This window comes from Salmo salar, chromosome ssa17 (genome assembly GCF_905237065.1).
Source record: "Salmo salar chromosome ssa17, Ssal_v3.1, whole genome shotgun sequence".
Taxonomy (NCBI): Eukaryota; Metazoa; Chordata; class Actinopteri; order Salmoniformes; family Salmonidae; genus Salmo; species Salmo salar.
Window position 1 is genome coordinate 57,268,352 of NC_059458.1, and position 21,832 is coordinate 57,290,183.

Consider the following 21,832-nt stretch of genomic DNA (forward strand, 5'->3'; position numbering starts at 1 on the left):
CACTTCCAAGGAACACTGGTTTATTTTGTAAATGTTTTGATCGGTATTAAACCTCATGTAAATGTTAAATGAACTGGCAGAGTGGTGTATAACTAGTAATTTGTGTGAAGAGGCGTTCATAATCATACCCCAATCATTAGTATGGTGATTGATGGGTTACAGTGTTGTACAAAAATCAGCTCCTGTAGTTAAAAACTGTTAAGCATTCACCCAGGGTTTATTCAATAGTGACCTGCGCAGGGGAGACCTTTTCTGGACTTTCTTAGACATACATTTGACCTTATATAGGCAAGATTTGAGATTTAACTAGGCAAGTCAGTTAAGAACAAATTCTTATTTACAATGACGGCCTACACCGGCCAAACCCGGACGATGCTGGGCCAATTGTGCGCCGCCCGATGGGACTCTCATTCACGACCGGTTGTGATACAGCCTGGATTTGAACCAGGGTATCTGTAGTGACGCCTCAAGCACTGAGATGCAGTGCCTTAGACCGCTCAGTATTGTCGTTTCTGTAGAGTTTTCTTGCCAAGCTTATCTATTAGACATACATGTGGGATTGACACTTTTCATACTCCCCTTTCTGAAATCCTGATTTGTCTCTTTCTACTTGGATAACATCTTTAATGCTCATCGTACAGTTGTCTAACACAATTGACATGCATGACAATTTCAATGCTGTGTCATTCTATTACAGCATCTTTTGGCAATGAATGGAATTTAACCATTGAATATGCTTTCTAAATAGCAGCAGATCTATAGTAATTTCTTCCATGTCACTAAGCATTAGTTCAGTAATAAAACTGGTTATTTTTTTGAGCTTGATCAACGGTCAATTTATAGCAGGAATAAAATAAAAAAATAAAAAATTATAGCAAAAACCTAAAACCGCAGAGAAATTATAACGTATTTCTGTAGATTAATTTGTCTTGTATTATTGGTGTCATGTTTTTTGTCATTTGCTTCATTAAAATAGAGAGAACTGACAATCAGTTGAATGAGAAGAAAACTCTGGGGGCGTGGAACTTGAATCTACTGGTTCCAGCCAAGCGCGCTCCCACAGATACATTTGAAGAAGTTCTAACAGAAGAGAGGAGTGTTTTTTACAGTAATGCACTAGAACGTTGGATGCTGATAAACCACACAGAAGAAGAGTGCCAGTTGTTGATTGCTAGATCTCGGTTGGCGATATCCATGTTTTCAGCTGATCTGCCGTATGTGAAAGAGAGAGGAGCGGGGCAGACTTTCTGTAAGTATGCAAGGAAAATCCAATGGTTGACATGAACAACAATGCTATCTATGTTGAACAGTAGTTCATATTTGTGCCCCAAAAAAAGCATCGGATTTACGCATGGATATTCATAATCCAGGAGTTATCCAAGTAAATACATGGGGGACCGTTATAATATGTTTGTTCGTCACTTTGTAACACATCATAAAGCGGCAATCAGCAGAGGAAACAATAACGAAGTGAATCACTGCCATTGTTTCTGTAAAAAGCTGAGGGATGGGGCTGGATAAATGTAACTACTCTAAAATTCATATACATCGCTGTGGATGCAAGGACTGACCATCCATGATATCAAAATTATAGTTTTAACCACGTTTTGAGGCTGTATAGTCAGTGGCGATTTTAGCATGTAAATGTTGGTGGGGCAAACAAGTTTTATTTTTTTATGCATGACATCAAAGACACAGCACTTAACAATACATTAATTGCACCATAACGGTGACAAACGATGCCCAGGAACTGTTAGGGCCTACATAAACCTGTCCCAACAGCAGAGCTTTCTTCTCAGCAACATGGAATGAATCCTTACCACTGCTACAACTGATATAACCACTGCTTACCACTGAGCCTTGTCTGACAGCGAAAGTGTATTCAGCCTCATTTACTGCCTGATATGGCTGACTTGCTTAAACAAATGTGGTTTCTTGGTTTCTACTGACAATTGAGATGTACAAACTATGGAACAATGAGCAGATAAGAGGCCATCCATACATTTTATTAAGAAATTGATGAGCGAGCTAAGACAGTCAATATAAATATTTGTTCAGCACTTTTGAAATGTACAGCAATTCAGATCATGGGCCGTTGTTACAGTATTCCCCCTGTTACAGTATTTCCCCTGTACACCAAGTCAGAACCATAGGATAAATAAAGGGAGCATATAAGCAGACAATAAAAGCTCTTACAATATTCGATGAAGACATTTCACCACCAAGTCATAACAGTGGGCTAAGCTACGAGGGATAAAAGGACCAAATTATTAGAGTGAGGCACATGGGCTACTAACAGCTTACATTTAGTATTACTTTCTTAGCCCATAGTATACATATATCCAGGGGCGCAACTTTGGTTTTTAGAAGTGAGAGGGACATTATTATTATTAGTGATGCACCAATATTGTCAGAGACTCCAGTCACCCAACTTCTAGACTGTTTACATTGACCCCCCCCCCCACCCTGTACACTGCTGCTACTCGCTGTTTGTTTGTTACCTATGCATAGTCACTTAGCCCCCACCTACATGTACAGATTACCTAAACTAGCCTGTACCCTTGCACACTGACTCGGTGCCAGTGCCAGGGGCGGAAATCCCGGGGGGGACACGACCCCCCCCATCCTGGGAAAAATATGATTTGTCCCCCCCAATATATCACTGAAACATAACTATGTAATTTAAATAATATTAATAATACGCAATGAAAGCAATTGTGCTGATTATAGACACTTAATAGCGCGTTTTTAAGTTTAAAAACATTGCGACCCCCCCGCCCTTTGCCTCACAATGGTTTGATCCACTGCCAGTTCCTTAGTTTGCACGTAACTGCCGTGAGGTTCATCCAGTCAATCGCGCACACACACACTAGCTGAATATGCAGAGCTAGCATGCAAATATTAACTATTAAGCTAGCTAGTACCTATTCCATTTATGTGGCGTCGTCAAAGATGGAATCAGCATGCAGATGATGTAAGTTAGTGCTTCAAAGTCCCTGTGATAAGGTTAGCGATAAACTGAAGTCCAAACTGAACAGAACTACACTCTCTTCTACCATTGTCTTAAATATATTTAATGGTCTCGTTGCAAAAGCTAAATTGTCGCAAGGGAACTTTTATTTATTTATTTTATTTCACCTTTATTTAACCTGGGTAGCAAAGATTATAGCAAACACCACTGAAACTGAATTGGTGCTCGCTAGCTTTGCAAATTCAGCTATTGTTGGAAGCCAGCCAATATGAAACAAACTATTAAAATTACAAAAGGTTGCAGCATATGTTGTGTAAATGGTGAACTCATACAGCTGTCAACTCTTGTCATTTTAATCCGTTTCACATTTGCTAGCTACCTTTTAGATCGAAGCCCAAATAGAATGATTGAAGATGATAGAAGCCCATCTCCTACTGTAAATAACCTACACACTGTGTGTGTAGCCAGCCAGCCAGCCAGCCAGGTAGAAAAATGGCAGAAAAATAAAAGACGGACATCAGAGTATTTTTCAATACACCAAAATGCATAGTAAGAACCCTAGTAGCCTAATATCTCAAAGACTAGTTGATAAAATGTTCATAAGAAAGAAATGAAATTCTAATGGAAATGTTTCACAATGATGTCGTTAGGCAGAGCAGGCAACAGATGGCACACAGACAGCAGAGTTGGGGACAGATATGCAGGGACAGACTGGTAGAGACAGGGAGTCTCAGGTAAGTTTGTTGAGTCTTTGTTTGGCAACATTATGAAAGGTTCTCAATTTTTTTGACTTGTAAAATAGGAACATAATTGGAAAATGCCATGGATACCCCCACTCTCAACTTAAACTGGTGACTGAACTAAGATTTGTTAAAGGCAATGGTATTGCTGTTGTGATTAGTTGTGTAGTTTTGGGTACCGGTAGTTAGGAGTACGGCAAACACCTTATTTCTTTGGTTCCTCAATATACATTTACCATATTACAATGTAGGCTATGTGTTACAGCACTACTTTTGGTGTCCCCCTCAGGAATTGCTCTTGAGAACATTTCATGTAATTGTCCCCTCCAAAGTGGATATCAGATTTTCGCCCCTGGCCAGTGCCCCCTGTATATAGCCTCGTTATTCTTATTGTGTTACTTTTTAAAATTACATTTTATTTTAGTCTACTTGGTATATATTTTCTTCTTCTTGAACTTCACTGTTGGTTAAGGGCTTGTATAAGTAAGCATTTCACGGTAAAGTCTACACTTGTTGTATTCGGCGCATGTGACAAATCAAATTTAGATTTTATATGATATTTTTGGCCGATACCAATATCCAATATTTTCCTCGGCCAAAAAAACAATTCAATAACCGATATAAAAAATAGCAGCCTTTCAAGCATTCTAGTACAGTTAAATAGTTAACACATGGACGCAGCAGTCTAAGGCACTGCATCTCAGTGCAAGAGGCATCACTACAGTCCCTGATTCGAATCCAGGCTGTATCACCACCAGCCGTGATAGGGAGTCCCATATGGCGGCGCACTATTGGCCCAGCGTCGTCCGGGTGTGGCCGGTGTAGGCCATCATTGTAAATTAGAATTTGTACTTAACTGACTTGCCTAGTTTAATATAGGTTACATAAAATAATTTTAAAAATAAATTATATATATATATATATACATACATACATACATACATACATACATACATACATACATACATACATACATACATACATACATACATACACATTTAAAAGGTTCTGAACAAACAGAGTAAAAACTCAAACGGACCACTAGAAAAAGTGCAAACCAAGTTTAATCACCCACTGGGTCAAACAGCTGCAAAAGAGAGCACAAATATTTATAACCTCCTACTAGGCGGAGTCAACTCCTTGCACATCTAGACAGCCAATAAATCTCTGTTGCTAGTCAGGAACTTGACTGGTTCTTCTCACTGGTGTAGTCATGGCCCTGCCGGATGCTATAACCTTTGTTGGCGTGGAAGGATATGTGTGTGGGATAGGACCGTTTTTTTTCTCACTTCATCAGTTTACTTGACCTCGGGCTGAATTCCTCGCTCCTCCCTGTCCTACCATTATCAGTGACTAAAAACAGATTATTTTGCTTTGCCTCTCTCCTTAGGAGCCTTGATATTCAATCATAACATTTTTGACAGAATGTAAACTTTCTGCACTCCACTTGTCTCACTCATTTAACTTTCCATACACCACGTTCCTATTACCCCCTTCATTGACCCCAACCTTCCTTAGACATGTTATCAATAAGATATCGTAACCTGAATAAGTCTATTTTAAGCTAGAATCCAACAATACACACTGCATATTTATTTATATACTGGGGCAGCAGGTAGCCAAGAGTGTTGGGCCAATAAACGAAAGGTCGCTGGTTTGACTCCCCGAGCCAACTAGATGAAAAATCTGTCTGTGCCCTTGAGCAAGGCACTTAACCCTGATTGCTCTTGTAAGTCTCTCTGGATAAGAGCCTCTGCTAAATGACGACAACAACAAAAATACATATTCTTGCCATAACTCTCTCTAAAATATAATTCTTATTATATGTTGTGTAAATTCTTCCGGTGTATATACATATAGATTACATTTAGACTGCTGTTACAGTCCTATTTGGGTTGTTAATTTGATTCATTACGACATTATTTTCGAATAAAAAATTACTTTGTACTTGTTTGACATTTTACTGCATTCTTAGGAGCTAGTAACGTAAGTATTTCAGCTAACTTGCCTAAATATTATGATATAACTTAATTTTTTAGAAAGCTACATTTTTAATGGGTCTAATAGATTCAACAAACGAAACACATATCAAAGTTGAGCTTTTTATGAACCAGAAAATCAGTAGTTGTATCTGGCTGCTTATTAAAGTTAGCTGGCTTAATTGATTGTGATTGTAGTATACCACTCTGGTCCAAACCCGAGAGGGGCCAATAGCTTGAAACCTGGTGTGACTAGGGAAGTTGTCTACATAGCTAAGAATGAATAGGCTCCATTGTTATGTTAACCGTTTAACCAGTGCGATTCATTCACTTCAAGGTTGCGTCTCCGCATCACTTCAAGGCTGGAGACAGTTGTTTTGTGGTCAATCGTTATAATAATGATTAGCCTGAGACAAGCTACCTTGGTTTAATCCTGAGAAAGGGCCTTGGATATCAACAATGCCGATATTATATACCAAACAACACCCTCTCTGATTCCTCTGGAGGGTCAACCTGACCTGAGGTGGAAGTCTACTCCTGCCCAGACTGCTATTTGTGGGGCACAGGCTCCTCCTATATGAGCGTGTACTATATTGAGGGTGTTAGTTGATTGTGAGCTGCACTCTAACTTTCAGCCCATAATGTCTGAACCGGCAGTCGCATATCAAAAACATATTGCAGTGTATGTTAGAAAAATCTATAACTTGGTTGATGGATAACCATTGCATAGTTTTCACAATAGTTTCTCTTTTTTCCCCTCCTTATTCCTCCAGAATTGACCTATCCCAATTGAACTTTTGAGGATGGTACCCCATATGCTTGAAATGCAGCCCAACTCAATGTGCTGGGATGGATAGAACTGACACAATATGGATAACGCCTGTGAAAATGCTAGAGCAAGAGAATGGAGCTATGGTGATGGATACAGCCGCCATAGTATGGCTCAGTGGGGAAGTGCTCCCCCTGCTGGTGAAAGACAGTACCTCACCGAACAGGAAAGGGAACGCCAGTGGCTGAACCATGCGAAAGAAGCTGCCATACGGGCCCACTACAACTCCCATAGACAAAACTCTCCAATGGACTTCCGTGGACATGGGGCACAAGAGACCCAGCCGCCGCCTCTGTATCATCAGGACAATCACAGAATGGCTCCGAGTCAGAACCAAAGGGATTGGTCAAATCTCTATGGACCCTTGAGAGGCCAGGCAACCCCTAATGTAACCTTACACCACAGTGGAGAGATAACAGAAACATGGGCTAAGCATGAACCCCACTTCCCCAGCTATGAGTTTTTGCCCCCACTCATTATCGAAAGAGGGCATGAGGATATAACCCATCACCATAAAGCTGACCGGGATTATATGGTTGGTCGGATAGGGAATCATTACAATCTCCATTACTTGGAAAGCAAATGGCAGATGTTAGATCCCACCCATTCCAATGGACATGCTAGAGGACATTTTAATGAACATTCAAGGGGACATTCTAATTCCTATTCCTGGGTTCATTCTACCGAATGCTCAAAGGGAAGTTCTAGGGGTGGGTCTAGTGGACGTTCTAGGGGTGGCTCTAGTGCACGTTCTAGGGGTGGCTCTAGTGCACGTTCTAGAGGTGACTCTAGTGGACGTTCTAAGGGTGGCTCTAGTGGACGTTCTAGGGGTGGCTCTAGTGGATGTTCTAGGGGTGGCTCTAGTGGAAGTTCTAGGGTCCATTCCAGCAGGTCTCCCAGGCTGGACTTCCAGGCTAAGCATGTCAACCCTTTTCAAACTACGACCAACAGTTCTCCAGACATTCAGAACGCAAACATCACTCCAACTGTTACAACATCAGGACGTACAACAGGTCCTGCGAGAGATTCTACATCACTTGTGCAGACCTTTACTACGACTGCACAGCAGTGTGTTTTTATGGATTTCCCTTCCACGGGAGGTACAGAATCTGGTGTTGTTGACCTAAAAGCAGCCCAGGTAACAAATGCAGACACCCATGGTATACTAGGACCTAGTGTTCCTTCCCAAGCCATAACTCAACAAACAGATCATCTTCCTGGCAATGCTGCTCTGGTTTCTCACACACAGACCTCTACCACCCCTGAACAGCAACATGCTCCCTCTCCTTCTCTCACTGAGACACCTCAGGAAAAACCTCCTCATAAACATAAGATCTCACTCAAGGAAATACAGCACTGGCCCCAGAGTGTTTTAAGATCTAAAAATGGACCTGTAAATGGGAATAACTCAACACAAGACCCCTCTCAGTCCCAACAATCCAGCACAGAGAAGATGGACGTTTTACAAGCAGGCAAAACACAACTACATCTAAACACCAAAGACTACCAGGCGAGGCCCCCTGAGAGGTTTAGTGCTGAGGACTCCACTATACGGCTGGAGATTAAGTCCACCCCCAGGTACATGACCCTGGCGGCAGTTGCCACCGCTCCTCCGCCCCCCGTGGCTATTGTCCCTCCAATGGGTCCACAGCAGTCCCCAGAGCCCATGGAGACAGAGAATGCAGGCAATGAGCTGCCATTTAAGATTTTAGAGGCCTGGTCCATCAACGAACAACAGGCAGAAAACCTGTGGGAAAGAGCTAAAGATGATGCAAGTTCTCTCTCTGTCCTAAATGAGACGGTTCAAGTTGAGAGTCTTATGGAGTATGACAAGCCTATAGATGCATCTGCAACATGTTCAATGGCATCTACAGGAGAGGACAATGAGGTCCTTCAGGTCATCACACAGATGGACAAGAGATCACCTTCACCATTTGTCCACACCAACACTCAGGCAACTGATATTGTATGCATCGGTGGTGCCCAGACAATCGTGGAAGGTAGCACTATTGGCGCTTATGAGAGAACTCTTGATTTGTCCACAATTGCTGAAGTTCAGTTCAAGTTATGTGCGCTGCAGAGACTGGTTACTTACCTGGAGAGTGCGACAACAGTCACAGAGGCAAAGGATGGTTGTCTAGAGGCAATATTGGAGTTGTATTGGGGCGGGGATAACTCTAACCTGGTAGAAGCTTTAAAAGAGAAAACGGATAAGAAAATCATGCAGGATGTGTCTGCCTGGGCCGCAGAGGATGAGAAGGCAGTGGTTTTCTTTGCAGTCAGTGGTATATCACTGGGGGAAGTGGTCAAGAAGTTTCCCAATCCAGCACATGTTGACACCTCCTCCCAAGTGGGTTACAGGTCATCATGGTTAAATGTCAACGAGAAGCTGAATGACATTGACAAATATTCTGGAAGAGCTTGGTCTCTATGGTTCATACCAGATAAAGCAGAGGAGAGTTCCAAAGTGGTTGGGGGTGTCCAGATGGATGACAACTTCCACAGCAAGATGGAGACTGTGGAATTGCCTGCACAACAACCTGTTGTAGAAGAAGCAACAGACTCAGATCTCCCAATAAACCCACACCTCACGATGGTCGCAGACCCCCCAACAAACGCAGACTCCGAGACGGAAACCCTTTCCCCAATGATTTTGACCGTCCTCACACCAGAGGATGCTGTGAAACTGCTTTATGAAACAGAGGCACCAGATGCAGACCTCAAAACGGTCACAGACCTCACAACAGACTCGGACACAGAACCCCTTTACCCAATGAATTTGACCATCCTGACATCTGAGGATGCCATGAGACTGTTTTGCCAGATCGAGAATGGCTCTGACCTCCAACTCGCGTCCCCTGAACCATGCTCTGAAAACAAAGATAAGACACAGACAAAGCAACTAGAGAATATAGAAAGTGGCAGCTTAGATAAGTCCTGCTACTGTCCTTGTATTATTGAAACTGACAATGGGTTTGAAATGGGCCTATGCTCCAGTTGTCAGAGAGAGAAAGGATTGCAGCAAGGTACAAGATGCATAACAATCGCTCACTGCTTTACCATGTCAGATACAAATGATCAGGAGACAGAGGTCCCTAAGGACTCTGGGGGGAAGGCGACTGTTGACAATCAATGCAGGGACAAGAAGCAGATACATTCAACTGAAGAAGAGGGTGATGACAATCAATCCAGTGACAATAAGACACAGGGTGAAATGCAGCAATGTACAGGCGTCATACCGATCATTGACTTTTTTTTCTGGTCAGATGCAAGTGAGGATTCAGATCAGGAGACAGAGGAGAGCTATAATGAACAACATGCTCAAATTGAGGCTCATGCCTCTAGTGTTAAAATGACAGAGCCTGAAACAGATACCAAAGCACCATGTGAGTCAGCCCAAGAACGTACGACCCAAAGCAAAGTCAGTCATGGTTCTGAGAATAGGGAAAGATGGCAAGACTGTAGGACGAGTACATTACCACTTCCCAAGGTTGAAAACCCCTCTAAGGTAAGAGCTAACATCATAGAAGACAACTGGTGTTCACCTATAGAGGACTGTGGTTCACCTGTAGAAAAGTATGACAACGTTGCTGACTTTGTCACCCAATACAAAACCTGCAAGTCAAAGAAAAAAGTACAACACAAAATGAAAAAGGAGAAGACCCTCCATCCAACGTCATCTGACAGGCAAAAGCACAAGAAAAGCCATGGGAAAGCAGAGAGGGGAAGGTCACCATCCCAAACCGCTAAGTGCTCTGGGTTGAAGGCAACTGTGGATAATCAATGCAGGGACATGATGCCACATGCCTCACACAAGAGGAGACATTCAACTGAGAGTGATGAAAATCGATGTAAAGACAAGAAGAGGGGATCATCAACTGCGAAAGAGCGTGAGGGCTGTCAATCCATGGACAAGAAGCCACCGAAGAGTAGACATTCCACTGAGAAAGAGAGAGAGGACAATCAAAGTAGGGACAAGACGTCACAGAAGAGGAGAAATTCAACTGAAACTGAAGGCAGGAACTCTGACTCCAAAGAGTTACAGTGTCAGTTGGTGGACAGAGAGAGGGGCAGTGGAAACTCACTCCTGTGCCCTGGGGTGAAAACCCTCCATGTGCAGGGATCCTCAACTACCACCGTTCCTCTCAAACTCTCCATAAACATCCCCAAAAAGCCTTCCATAAACACCTCACCCTCAAAACATACTGAAGTCCCCAGAATGCCAAAGACTAAAGCCCAGAACAAAATTAGCAAACACCGCTCCCCTGCAAAGTCAGTGTCTCCTGTTGTCAATGGGAGGCAGAGGAACGGCATCAAACACAAGCAAAAAATTCAACGCCAAAAAGTCCGATTGAAAAAGCTATCTTTACCAAAAAATCTTGTCAGGAAAGGTTCTCCACCAAGCCAGAAGAGAGAGGAAGATTCTCCACAAAGCCGAACGAGAGAGGAAGGTTCCCCACCAAGCCAGAGGAGAGAGGAAGGTTCTCCACCAAGGCAGAAGAGGGTGGCGGATAGAGGAGAGCCTGGGGGTTTAGGGATAATGGTCTCTAAGAATCCTGACTCATCCAAGAAACTAAAACGTAAGGCAGAGAGTGACTTGACATCCCAACAGATGTCGACAAATATTCCGAAGGTGTTGAAAAAGAATGAGAAAGGAAGGTTGTCAAAAAGTGAGTGTGAGAACGACTCACTGCCCCCCAAGCCAAAGCTGCCAAGGATTCCGAAGCTTCCGAGGACTCCAGAGGTTTCAAAGGACTGGCGTGAGAGAGAGAACAGGAAAGAGACATCTCCCAGTGCTTCACCTGAATCACAAACGCTGAACAAACCTGCAAAAGTGGCACACAAACCCAAACCTTTTATCAAGCCTTCCAGTCCCAATGGTTATAGCCCAGGTAGTCATGCTTGCCCTAATCCGGCCATGCTATCACCGCAACATGGCAACCGACATTTTGGGGCAAAAGTCTCTGCGAGGCAGCAGGTGTTCTCAGATTGGGAGAGCAGCTTTGTCCCAACTCGCAGGCAATCAGGGTGTCCTCCAAAGGAAGTGGAAGGTCCACAGGCCAGTCCCAGGTCCAGCTCGGAGACCAGGATCATCCGATCTATTCTAAAACGCGCCGATGCTCCGCCGAAACCCAAGCGGAACATCAGCTTTCCTTTGAATCCGAGAAACGTGCACTACTTCAAGCCTTGTGAATATGAAAATGACGTCATGTTCAACAGGTCTTACACAGATCCGGAAGATGCACAGCATTCTGATGATGAAGAGGAAGATGTTCCTGTGAACTGCCAGAACACGAAGGAACAGCCCCCCGTTATGGAAGAGAAGCGACAAGATATAGGGGAGCTGAAGCCTGGACCAAGTGGTTTATGTGAAAAGCGCTTCAAATGGAAGTGGGAAATGCAGGAGCCTGCTGCCATTTTGATGAAGAAGAGCATTGTTCAGGCAAAGCATTGGACGAAGTCTCTCCATCGTGATCCTCCAAAAGAATTCAGACACTCAGGTAAGGACACCAATCACAAGCCACTGGCAAAAGAAAATGGCATGTATTCCCTCAAAGTTTTTGCGTAATATGTATAGCTAGCGTTGGCATGAAAAAAAAGGTCAATATTTAGATACATTTTGTTGGATTTCCAGTCATTGACAAGTTCTTCTGGTTACAGCAAAAAAAACTGGAGTTGGTTACAAGTGGTCAGAGAAGCAGAAGAGGCCAAATGAAATTGAAGGTAAGTCGCAGGCTATGCTAGCCTCACATCGTAGGCTACTTTTACAATTGCACCAATGATTTCCCAGTATTTCAAACTGTTGTATATGTATTTTTACTTTTTGAAAAATGTCAGACCTAGACAGTTCGATGTTGGGTTCTGATTGTAATCATCTAGATCAGTGGTTCCCAAACTTTTTATCGTCCCTTACCCTTCAAACATGCAACCTCCAGCTGCATACCCCCTCTAGCACCAGGTTCAGCGCACTCACAAATGTTGTTCTTTGCCATCATTGTAAGCCTGCCACAAAAACACTATACGTTACATTTATTAAACATGTGAATGAGTGTGAGTTTGTCACAACCCAGCTCGTGGGAAGTGACAAAGAGTTCTTAAAGGACCAGGGCACAAATAATAATATAATAATAATCAATAATTTTGCTCTTTATTTAGCCTTCTTACATATAAATCCACAATTGTGAATAACTCACCACATGTTAATGAGAAGGGTGTGCTTGAAGGGATGCACATAACTCTGCAATGTTGGGTTGGATTGGAGAGAGTCTCAGTCTTAAATCATTTCCCACAGACAGTCTGTGCCTGTATTTAGTTTTCATGCTAGTGAGGGCCGAGAATCCACAATCACATAGGTACGTGGTTGCAAAGGGCAGCAGTGTCTTAACAGCGTGATTTGCCAAGGCAAGAAACTCTGAGCACAGCCCTATCCAGAAATCAAAAAGTGTACGTACATACCCCAACCAGAAGCCATAGATTACAGGCAACATTTGCACTGCGCTAAAGTGTGTAGAGCTGCCGCTTTCAAAAAGCCTCCGACGAACCATCACCTCCGACGAACCATCAAACAGGAAAAGCGTCAATACAGGACTAAGATTGGAACGTACTACACCGGCTCTGATGCTCTTCGGATGTGGCAGGGCTTGCAAACTATTACAGACTACAAAGGGAAGCACAGCCGAGAGCAGTCCAGTGACACAAGCCTACCAGAGGAGCTAAATAACTTCTATGCTCGCTTCGAGGTAAGTAACACTGAAACATGCATGAGAGCATCAGCTGTTCCGGACGACTGTGTGATCACGCTCTCCGCAGCCGATTTGAGTTAGACATTTAAACAGGTCAACATTCACAAGGCCGCAGGGCCAGACGGATTACCAGTGCGTGTACTCCGAGCATGCACTGACCAACTGGCAAGTGTCTTCACTGACATTTCAACCTCTTCCAGTCTGTCTGTCATGCCAACATGTTTCAAGCAGACCACCATAGTCCCTGTGCCCAAGACCACTAAGGTAACCTGCCTAAATGACTACCAACCCGTAGCACTCACGTCGATAGCTACGAAATGCTTTGAAAGGCTGGTCATGGCTCACATCAACACCATTATCCCAGAAACCCCAGACCCACTCCAATTTACATACCGCACAAACAGATCCACAGATGATGCAATCTCTATTGCACTCCACACTGCCCTTTCCCACCTGGACAAAAGGAACACCTATGTGAGAATGCTATTCATTGACTACAGCTCAGCGTTCACCACCATAGTGCCCTCAAAGCTCATCACTAAGCTAAGGGCCCTGGGACAAAACACCTCTCTTTGCAACTGGATCCTGGACTTCCTGACGGCCGCCCCCGGGTGGTAAGGGTAGTTAACGACACATCTGCCACGCTGATCCTCAACACGGGGGCCCCTCGGGTGCATGCTCAGTCCCCTAATGTACCCTCTGCTCACTCATGACTGCACTGCCAGGGACGACTCCAACACCATCATTAAGTTTGCTGATGACACAACAGTGGTAGGCCTGATCACTGACAACGATGGGACAGCCTATAGGGAGGAGGTCAGAGACCTGACCGTGTGGTGCAAGGACAACAACCTCTCCCTCAATGTGATCAAGACAAAGGAGATGATTGTGGACTACAGGAAAAGGAGGACCGAGCACGCCCACATTCTCATCGACGGGGCTGTAGTGGAGCAGGTTGAGAGCATTAAGTTCCTTGGCGTTCACTTCACCAACAAACTAACATGGTCCAACCACACCAAGACAGTTGTGAAGAAGGCACGACAAAACCTATTTCCCCTCAGGAGATTGAAAAGATTTTGCATGGGTCCTCAGATCCTCAAAAGATTTTACAGCTGCACCATCGAGAGCATCCTGACGGGTTGCATCACTGCCTGGTATGGCAACTGCTCTGCCTCCAACCGCAAGGCACTACAGAGGGTAGTGCGTACGGCCCAGTACATCACCTGGGCCAAGCTTCCTGCCATCCAGGACCTCTATATCAGGCAGTGTCAGAGGAAGGCCCTAAAAATTGTCAGACTCCAGCTACCCTAGTCGTAGACTGTTCTCTCTGCTACCACACGGCAAGCGTTACCGGAGTGCCAAGTCTAGGTCCAAAAGGCTCCTAAATAGCTTCTACCCACATGCCATAAGACTCCTGAACAGCTAATCAAATGGCTGAAAGACCTGTGTGTTGTCCTTGTTAATGCAGACAGAAAAGAGCTCCAACTTCTTATTCATAGCCTCAATTTTGTCCCGCACATTGAATGTAGTTGCTTAGAGTCCCTGTAATCCTAGATTCGGATAATTCAGGCGAGAAATAACATCACCCAGATAGGCCAGTCGTGTGAGAAACTTGTCATCATGCAAGCGGTCAGACAAGTGAAATTGGTCAGTAAAGACAACTTTAAGCTCGTCTCTCAATTAAAAAAAATGTGTCAATACTTTGCCCCTTGATAACCAGCGCACTTCTGTATGTTGTAAAAGCGTTACATGGTCGCTGCACATATCATTGCATAATGCAGAAAATACACGAGAGTTCAGGAGACTTGCTTTAACAAAGTTAACCATTTCAACTGTAGTGTCCAAAATGTATTTTGGAATTTTGTTGCATTACAACCTGTAATTTAAATTGATTTTTTATTTGTATTTCATGTAATGGACATACACAAAATAGTCAAAATTGGTGAAGTGAAATGAAAAAAAAAAACGTTAAATTTTATTTATTTTTTTTATTAAAAATTGAAAAGTGGTGGGTGCATATGTATTCACCCCCTTTGCTATGAAGCCCCTAAATAAGATCTGGTGCAAACAATTACCTTCAGAAGTCACATAATTAGATGGTCTTAGGTTGACTTTATTTAACTAAGTGTCACATTATCTGTCACATGATCTCAGTGTATATCAGTGTATACACCTGTTATGAAAGGCCCCAGAGAATGCAACACCACCAAGGAAGTGGCACTATGAAGACCAAGGAACTCTCCAAACAGGTCAGGGACAATGTTGTGGAGAACAGATCAGGGTTGGGTTATAAAAAAAAAACATTTAAAAAAATGTGAACATCCCACGGAGCACCATTTTAAATCCATTATTAAAAAATTTAAAGAATATGGCACCACAACAAACCTGCCAAGAGAGGGCTGTCCCACCAAAACTCACGGACCAGGCAAGGAGGGCATTAATAAGAGAGGCAACAAAGAGACCCTGAAGTAGCTTCAAAACTCCACAGCGGAGACTGGATTATCTGTCCATAGGACCACTTTAAGCTGTACACTCCACAGAGCTGGCCTTTATGGGAGAGTGGCCAGAAAAAAGCCATTGCTTAAAGAAAGGAATAAGCAAACACATTTGGTGTTTGCCAAAAGCATGTGGGAGACTCTCCAAACATATGGAAGAAGGTACTCTGGTCAGATGAGACTAAAATTGAGCTATTTGACCAAGGAAAACGCTACGTCTGGCGCAAACCCAACACCTCTCATCATCCCGAGAACATTATCCCCACAGTGAAGCATGGTGGTGACAGCATCATGCTGTGGGGATGTTTTTCATCGTAGGGACTGGGAAACTGGTCAGAATTGAAGGAATGATGAATGGTGCTAAATGCAGGGAAATTCTTGAGGGAAACCTGTTTCAGTCTTCCAGAGATTTGAGACTGGAACGGAGGTTCACCTTCCAGCAGGACAATGACCCTAAGCATACTGCTAAAGCAACACTCGAGTGGTTTAAGGGGAAACGTTTAAATGTCTTCGAATGGCCTTGTCAAAGCCCAGACCTCAATCCAATTGAAAATCTGTGGTATGACTTAAAGATTGCTTTACACCAGCGGAACCCATCCAACTTGAAGGAGCTGGAACAGTTTTGCCTTGAATAATGGGCAAAAATCCCAGTGGCTAGATGTGCCAAGCTTATAGAGACATACCCCAAGAGACTTGCAGCTGTAATTGCTGCAAAAGGTGGCTCTACAAAGTATTGACTTTGAGGGGTGAATAGTTATGCATGCTCAAGTTCCGTTTATTTGTCTTATTTCTTGTTTGTTTCACAATAAAAAATATTCTGCATCTTCAAAGTGGTAAGCATGTTGTGTAAATCAAATGATACAAACCCCCCAAAATCAATTTTAGTTCCAGGTTGTAAGGCAACAAAATAGGAAAAATGCCAAGGGGGGGTGAATACTTTCGCAAGCCATTGTATGCGTGTTTACGTTTCTGTGAGTGTAGATCTGTGTGTGTGTGTGTGTGTGTGTCTTCTCTGTGAGTGTGTGCCTATTTATGTTCGCCTTACGTGTGTGTGTGTGTGTGTGTGTGTGTGTGTGTGTGTGTGTGTGTGTGTGTGTGTTCACACGTTTTTGCATATGTGTTAACATTGAGCACCTCTTACTCCTACGTTTTGGCATTCAGGTCCAAAAATACATTTTCTGACCACTTGCATGTATGGAACGTTTTGTTCAAATCAAAAGGGGTTCAGTCAAAAAGTGATTGCAATCAAATGGAACGACCCATAAAGTAAAGAGAAAGCTTGGGGAAAATGTTGATGTACTTGTTCAGAGTGATCCTGTGTACATTCAATAGACTTTTGAACTGAAAAGTCGCCTTACTGATCCTTCATCTGCACTTGGAAAGCCAGTAGCTGGGGGCCGGCTATTTCTCACCTGCTTGCTTATGCTTGCCTCTTAGGTTCCTCTTGGAATTCAAATCCCCTTCATGGTAACCATGCAGCTTCCTCTCTGAATGCAAGTCCCCCTCACGGTAACCATCCAACTTCCTCTCTGAATGCAAGTCCCCCTCACGGTAACCATCCAACTTCCTCTCTGAATGCAAGTCCCCGTCACGGTCATCATTCAGGTTCCTCTCAGAATGTAAGCCCCCCTACGTGGTCACCATTCATCCTCCAGCCAAGGGAGAAGAATTGAGCCAACGGCCAGGCACCATGGCTTTCCCATGGATGAATGGAACGAGCGTTGGTCAGGAGATAGACTTGATTCGTAACCCAGTCAGTCGGCCATGACAGGATACGCCAGACAGAACAATAGTTGATGCAACCTGCAAAGACAATGACATCGTGCCTATGCTGTTTTTTAAAACTTGAAACACTACAGACAGTGCCTATATTTAGGCTACATTATGCAGTTTACTTTTCTACATGTTTTTAAATGAATAAATGTCTTATTTCTCTCCTATAATAGGGTTGGTTATCTGCGGTTGAAACAGTCAGAAGTGTGTATTATATAATATGTACATTGTTAGTCTTGACACCTAACATGCTGACCAAACCGCCCACTTGCGTGGGTACGCATCGCGTGCAAGTTGATTTTGTTCACCCACACCAGAAGCGATCAGGACACGCAGGTTGAAATATCAAAACAAACTCTGATTAGATTAATTTGTGGACAGGTCAAAAAGCATTAAACATTGATGGCAATTTCACTAGCTAGCTTGCTGTTGCTAGATCATTTCTCCTGCTATATAAACATTGGCTTGTTACTTTACCTGAAATGCACAAGTTCCTCTACTCTGACAATTAATCCACAGATAAAACGGTCAACCGAATTAGTTTCTCGTCATCTCTCCTTCAGGCGTCTTTTTCTTCTTTGGACTTTATATGGCGGTTGGCAACCAACTTTCCAGCATTACTACAACCGACCAGAGGGTGGATATAAGTTCATCTTTCAATCACCCAGGTGGGTATATGCTCCTAAAATCCAATGAGGAGATGGGAGAGGCTGGACTTGCAGCGCGTTGAGTGTCGCAAATAGAACCAATTTCTATTTTAGCGCTGGCCACGCAGGCGCTCGCTGACGCACAATGATTGAATAACATGTATGTTTACATTTATTTTGCAATGCTCGTGCATGCGAAGAAAGCGGTGTGGTCAGCATGTAAGGGTGATTGGTGTTTGGTTATCCGTATTCCTATATTATTGTTTGCCTGCATTGTTAGGGCATCATCCATAATGATGGTATTGGAAATTGCATTTTGTTTGTTTACAGTATTTCTTTTTTACTCTTTCTATTGCAGCCAGAACCAAAGCTAAAGGGGAGAAACCAGACTGAATTGAATGTTTTACGAGTGTCTGTTGTCCCATACACAAAACATGCCAATTGTAACAGGTGTTTTTTTTAACACTGGTGATTAATGTATCATAGATGTCTGACATCAAATGATATTTGAAAGCCGTTGTCATTTGTTAGATGTGGTTCCTTGCACTGGGTTTATAGTTATCTGTGGCCATAGATGATGTTTGTAGTTAAGTTCAACTGATGCTGCTAATGTGTCGGGTATTGAGGAATGTACGTACTTTACAGGTCACGGGTTTTATACCACGTCTTAAATTTGTCAATCCCATGTTTTGTTTATAATATCTGTCTGTTTTTGTAAGTTTTGATGCTGTATTGTTTTTTTTATATATATACACCTCTGTTCTGTATTGTTATGGCACTGAACTAATATAAATATGTTGTTGTTGTTACCTATCCTCTCAGACTACACAGCATCCAATGAAGATAAGTGTACTATTATTTACCCCACCACCAGGCAAAGACCACATTTGAGACACACAAGTTACACCACCAGAGGGAAGCAAAGTACAATGTTCCTTTCATTTCAGTCACTTGCTTGTGCAAGGCTTCTCCATTGTGTTGAGACTTGAGAGACTTATCTAGGTGAACGGATCAGAACAGAGAACAGAGGGGAATCTTCAGTCATATTTTCTGTTTCTACACAACACTTATTGTATATTTATTGGAGAAAGCCAAATAGAAACTGCTGCCTACAAGGACAAGAGTGGTGGAGGCCTGTTGAAAAGTTTTAGAAAACCAAATTATTCAAGGGTTTTTCTTTATTTTTACTATTTTCTACATTGTAGAATAATAGTGAATACATCAAAACTATGAAATAACACATGGAATCGTGGTAACCAAAAAAGTGTTAAACAAATCAAAATATATTTTATATTTGAGATTCTTCAAATAGTCACCCTTTGCCTTGTTGACAGCTTTGCACACTCTTGGCATTCTCTCAACCAGCTTCATGATGTAGTCACCTGGAATGAATTTCAATTCAACACTTTTTTGGTTACGATATGATTCCATGTGTGTTATTTCATAGTTTTGATGTCTTCACTATTATTCTACAAAGTACAAAATAGTAAAAATAAAGAAAAACCCTTGAATGAGTAGTTGTTATAAAACTTTTGACTGGTAGTGTATAGTTAAGCAATAAGGCATGGTCCACGTTGTGTCGTGCCTGTGTCGTGTCTAAGAACAGCCCTTAGTCATGGTATATTGGCCATATACCACAAACCCCCGAGATGCCTTATTGCTATTATAAATTGGTTACTGTTGAATTGGGCTCCCGAGTGGCTCAGTGGTCTAAGGCACTGCATCTTAGTGCTAGAGGCGTCACTACAGACCCTGGTTCGATTCCAGGCTGTATCACAACCGGCCGTGATTGGGGTAGGCCGTCATTGTAAATAAGAATTTGTTCTTAACCGACTTGCCTAGTTAAATAAAGGTTAAAAAAAAATATGATTTGATCAGTAAAAATAAATGTTTTGTCATACTGGTGATATATGATCTGATATACCACGGTTGTCAGCCAAACAGCATTCAGGGCTCAAACCACCCAGTTTATAATACTAGATGTATCTCTTCAGGAGTTGAAAAGTCCTAACCTTACATACAGTATCTAGCCTGTGATTTCCCCGATATTCCTATCCCATGTAACAAACACAATGGACTTCCTCAGGTTAATGACTGGCGAGGTGAGGAGAATGAACATGAGAGTTTTAGCACTGTGTTGGGAAGGGCCCTTTCCTCCACAGCCCAGTGCCTCTCCTCTGACACCTGCTGAGATCAAAACACAGCTCATTTACAGCCATTCAGAGGACAGTGGGATATTATGACCCCTTGCTGAGAACCTGTCTTCCTGTCACAGAGTCTGAGGAATAAGAGGGGAGAACCGCTATTATTACATTGGCTGACTCCATAATTCTCTCTCATGGATTGTGTGAACACTGGCTGGATTTAACCCTCCGATCCCCCAGGCAAGGTCAGCCATGTACAGAATCCTGTAGCCTGGCTCTTCCCAAACTGGGGTTGCAATGCCGTCCGGGGTACGCCTAAAAAAAATGTGATTCACATTTTCAAACAGTCAATTTAGACTTTTCAACAGGGCTATACATTTGGGTGATGTTTTTTTCTTGCCTGAGTAGCCTCGTTTCACTGCCAAAAATAAAATGAAACCATCTAGTTTTCAGTGAAATAACAATTTTCAGCATTATGCAATGATATGCGCGGCTACCATGTAACGCTTTTACAACATACATACATATATACAGCGCTGATTATCAAGGGACAAAGTATTGACACGTTTTTTTTAAATTGAGAGATGAGCTTGAAGTTGTCTTTACTGACCATAATTTTCACCTATCTGACCGCTTGCATGATGACGAGTTTCTCACACGACTGGCCTATCTGGGCGATGTTTTTTCTCACCTGAATGATCTGAATCTAGGATTACTGGGACTCTCCGCAACTATATTCAATGTGCGGGACAAGCTTGACGCTATGATTAAGTTAGAGCTCTTCTCTGTCTGCATTAACAAGGACAACACACAGGTCTTTCCATCATTGTATAAAGTTTTTTATTAACTGAATCAATTCAGAGAAGATTAAACATAGGCTTTAGCATGCAATATGTTGATTAATATGTAGACTACATACAGTGCACATTTTGCACCTAATTTACCTAATTTATGCATCAGATTTGATTTAAATGTCCCGCCCTGCGACGCTTGCCACGTGTCCACCCTCGCGAGGCAGTAAAGCAAGCACACACACACACACACACACACACCCACACAGAGCAAGCGTTTTGCACTCTGTTCGGTCAGTATTGTCAGTGCGACCAAGAGCTGGCAACAAGCAAGTTTTCTCTTCGATATTTCAGTACATTTAAAGACATCTTTGATGAACAGAAAACTAATTTAATCGTGCGTCGGAACTATCATTCTGCCATTTACAAAGACTAAAAAATTGTTTCAAAACCTGTTTTATTCTCGCTATGTAGATGTCTCGGTTGGAGTACTAGGGACAGGAGCACGTTGATCTGTGATCCAAGATGAGTGGGACCAACGCGGCTTCTGGAGCGGCGCCTTGCCGCTTTGCTCATTACTTTGTGATATGCGGAATAGACACCGAAACTGGGCTGGAACCGGACGAATTAGCCGGTAAGATTACTTACTTAGTATTTTATTAACCTTTTCCCTATGAGGTAACTATAAAAATAAAAAAACGAATTTGTCTAAAAACGATC

The 21,832-nt window shown here is 42.8% G+C and overlaps 1 protein-coding gene across 15 annotated transcripts in view; it reads left to right on the plus strand.

The window, feature by feature from the left end:
- Positions 1-1,048: 1,048 nt before the first annotated feature.
- LOC106576161 (DENN domain-containing protein 5B) overlaps positions 1,049-21,832 on the plus strand; it is a 107,829-nt gene continuing 87,045 nt past the window's right edge. For 3 of the 15 annotated variants that reach the window (XM_045699780.1, XM_045699782.1, XM_045699781.1), the window contains exons 1-3: positions 1,055-1,249; positions 6,464-12,020; positions 12,181-12,243. In XM_045699780.1, coding sequence (XP_045555736.1) covers positions 6,560-12,020; positions 12,181-12,243 — 5,524 coding nt within the window. In that variant the 5' untranslated portion in view covers positions 1,055-1,249; positions 6,464-6,559. Of the gene's footprint in view, positions 1,250-6,463; positions 12,021-12,180; positions 12,244-17,194; positions 18,987-21,361; positions 21,747-21,832 lie in introns of those variants that run through there. The other 12 variants (XM_014153118.2, XM_045699786.1, XM_014153121.2 and 9 more) reach the window with 10 other exon arrangements.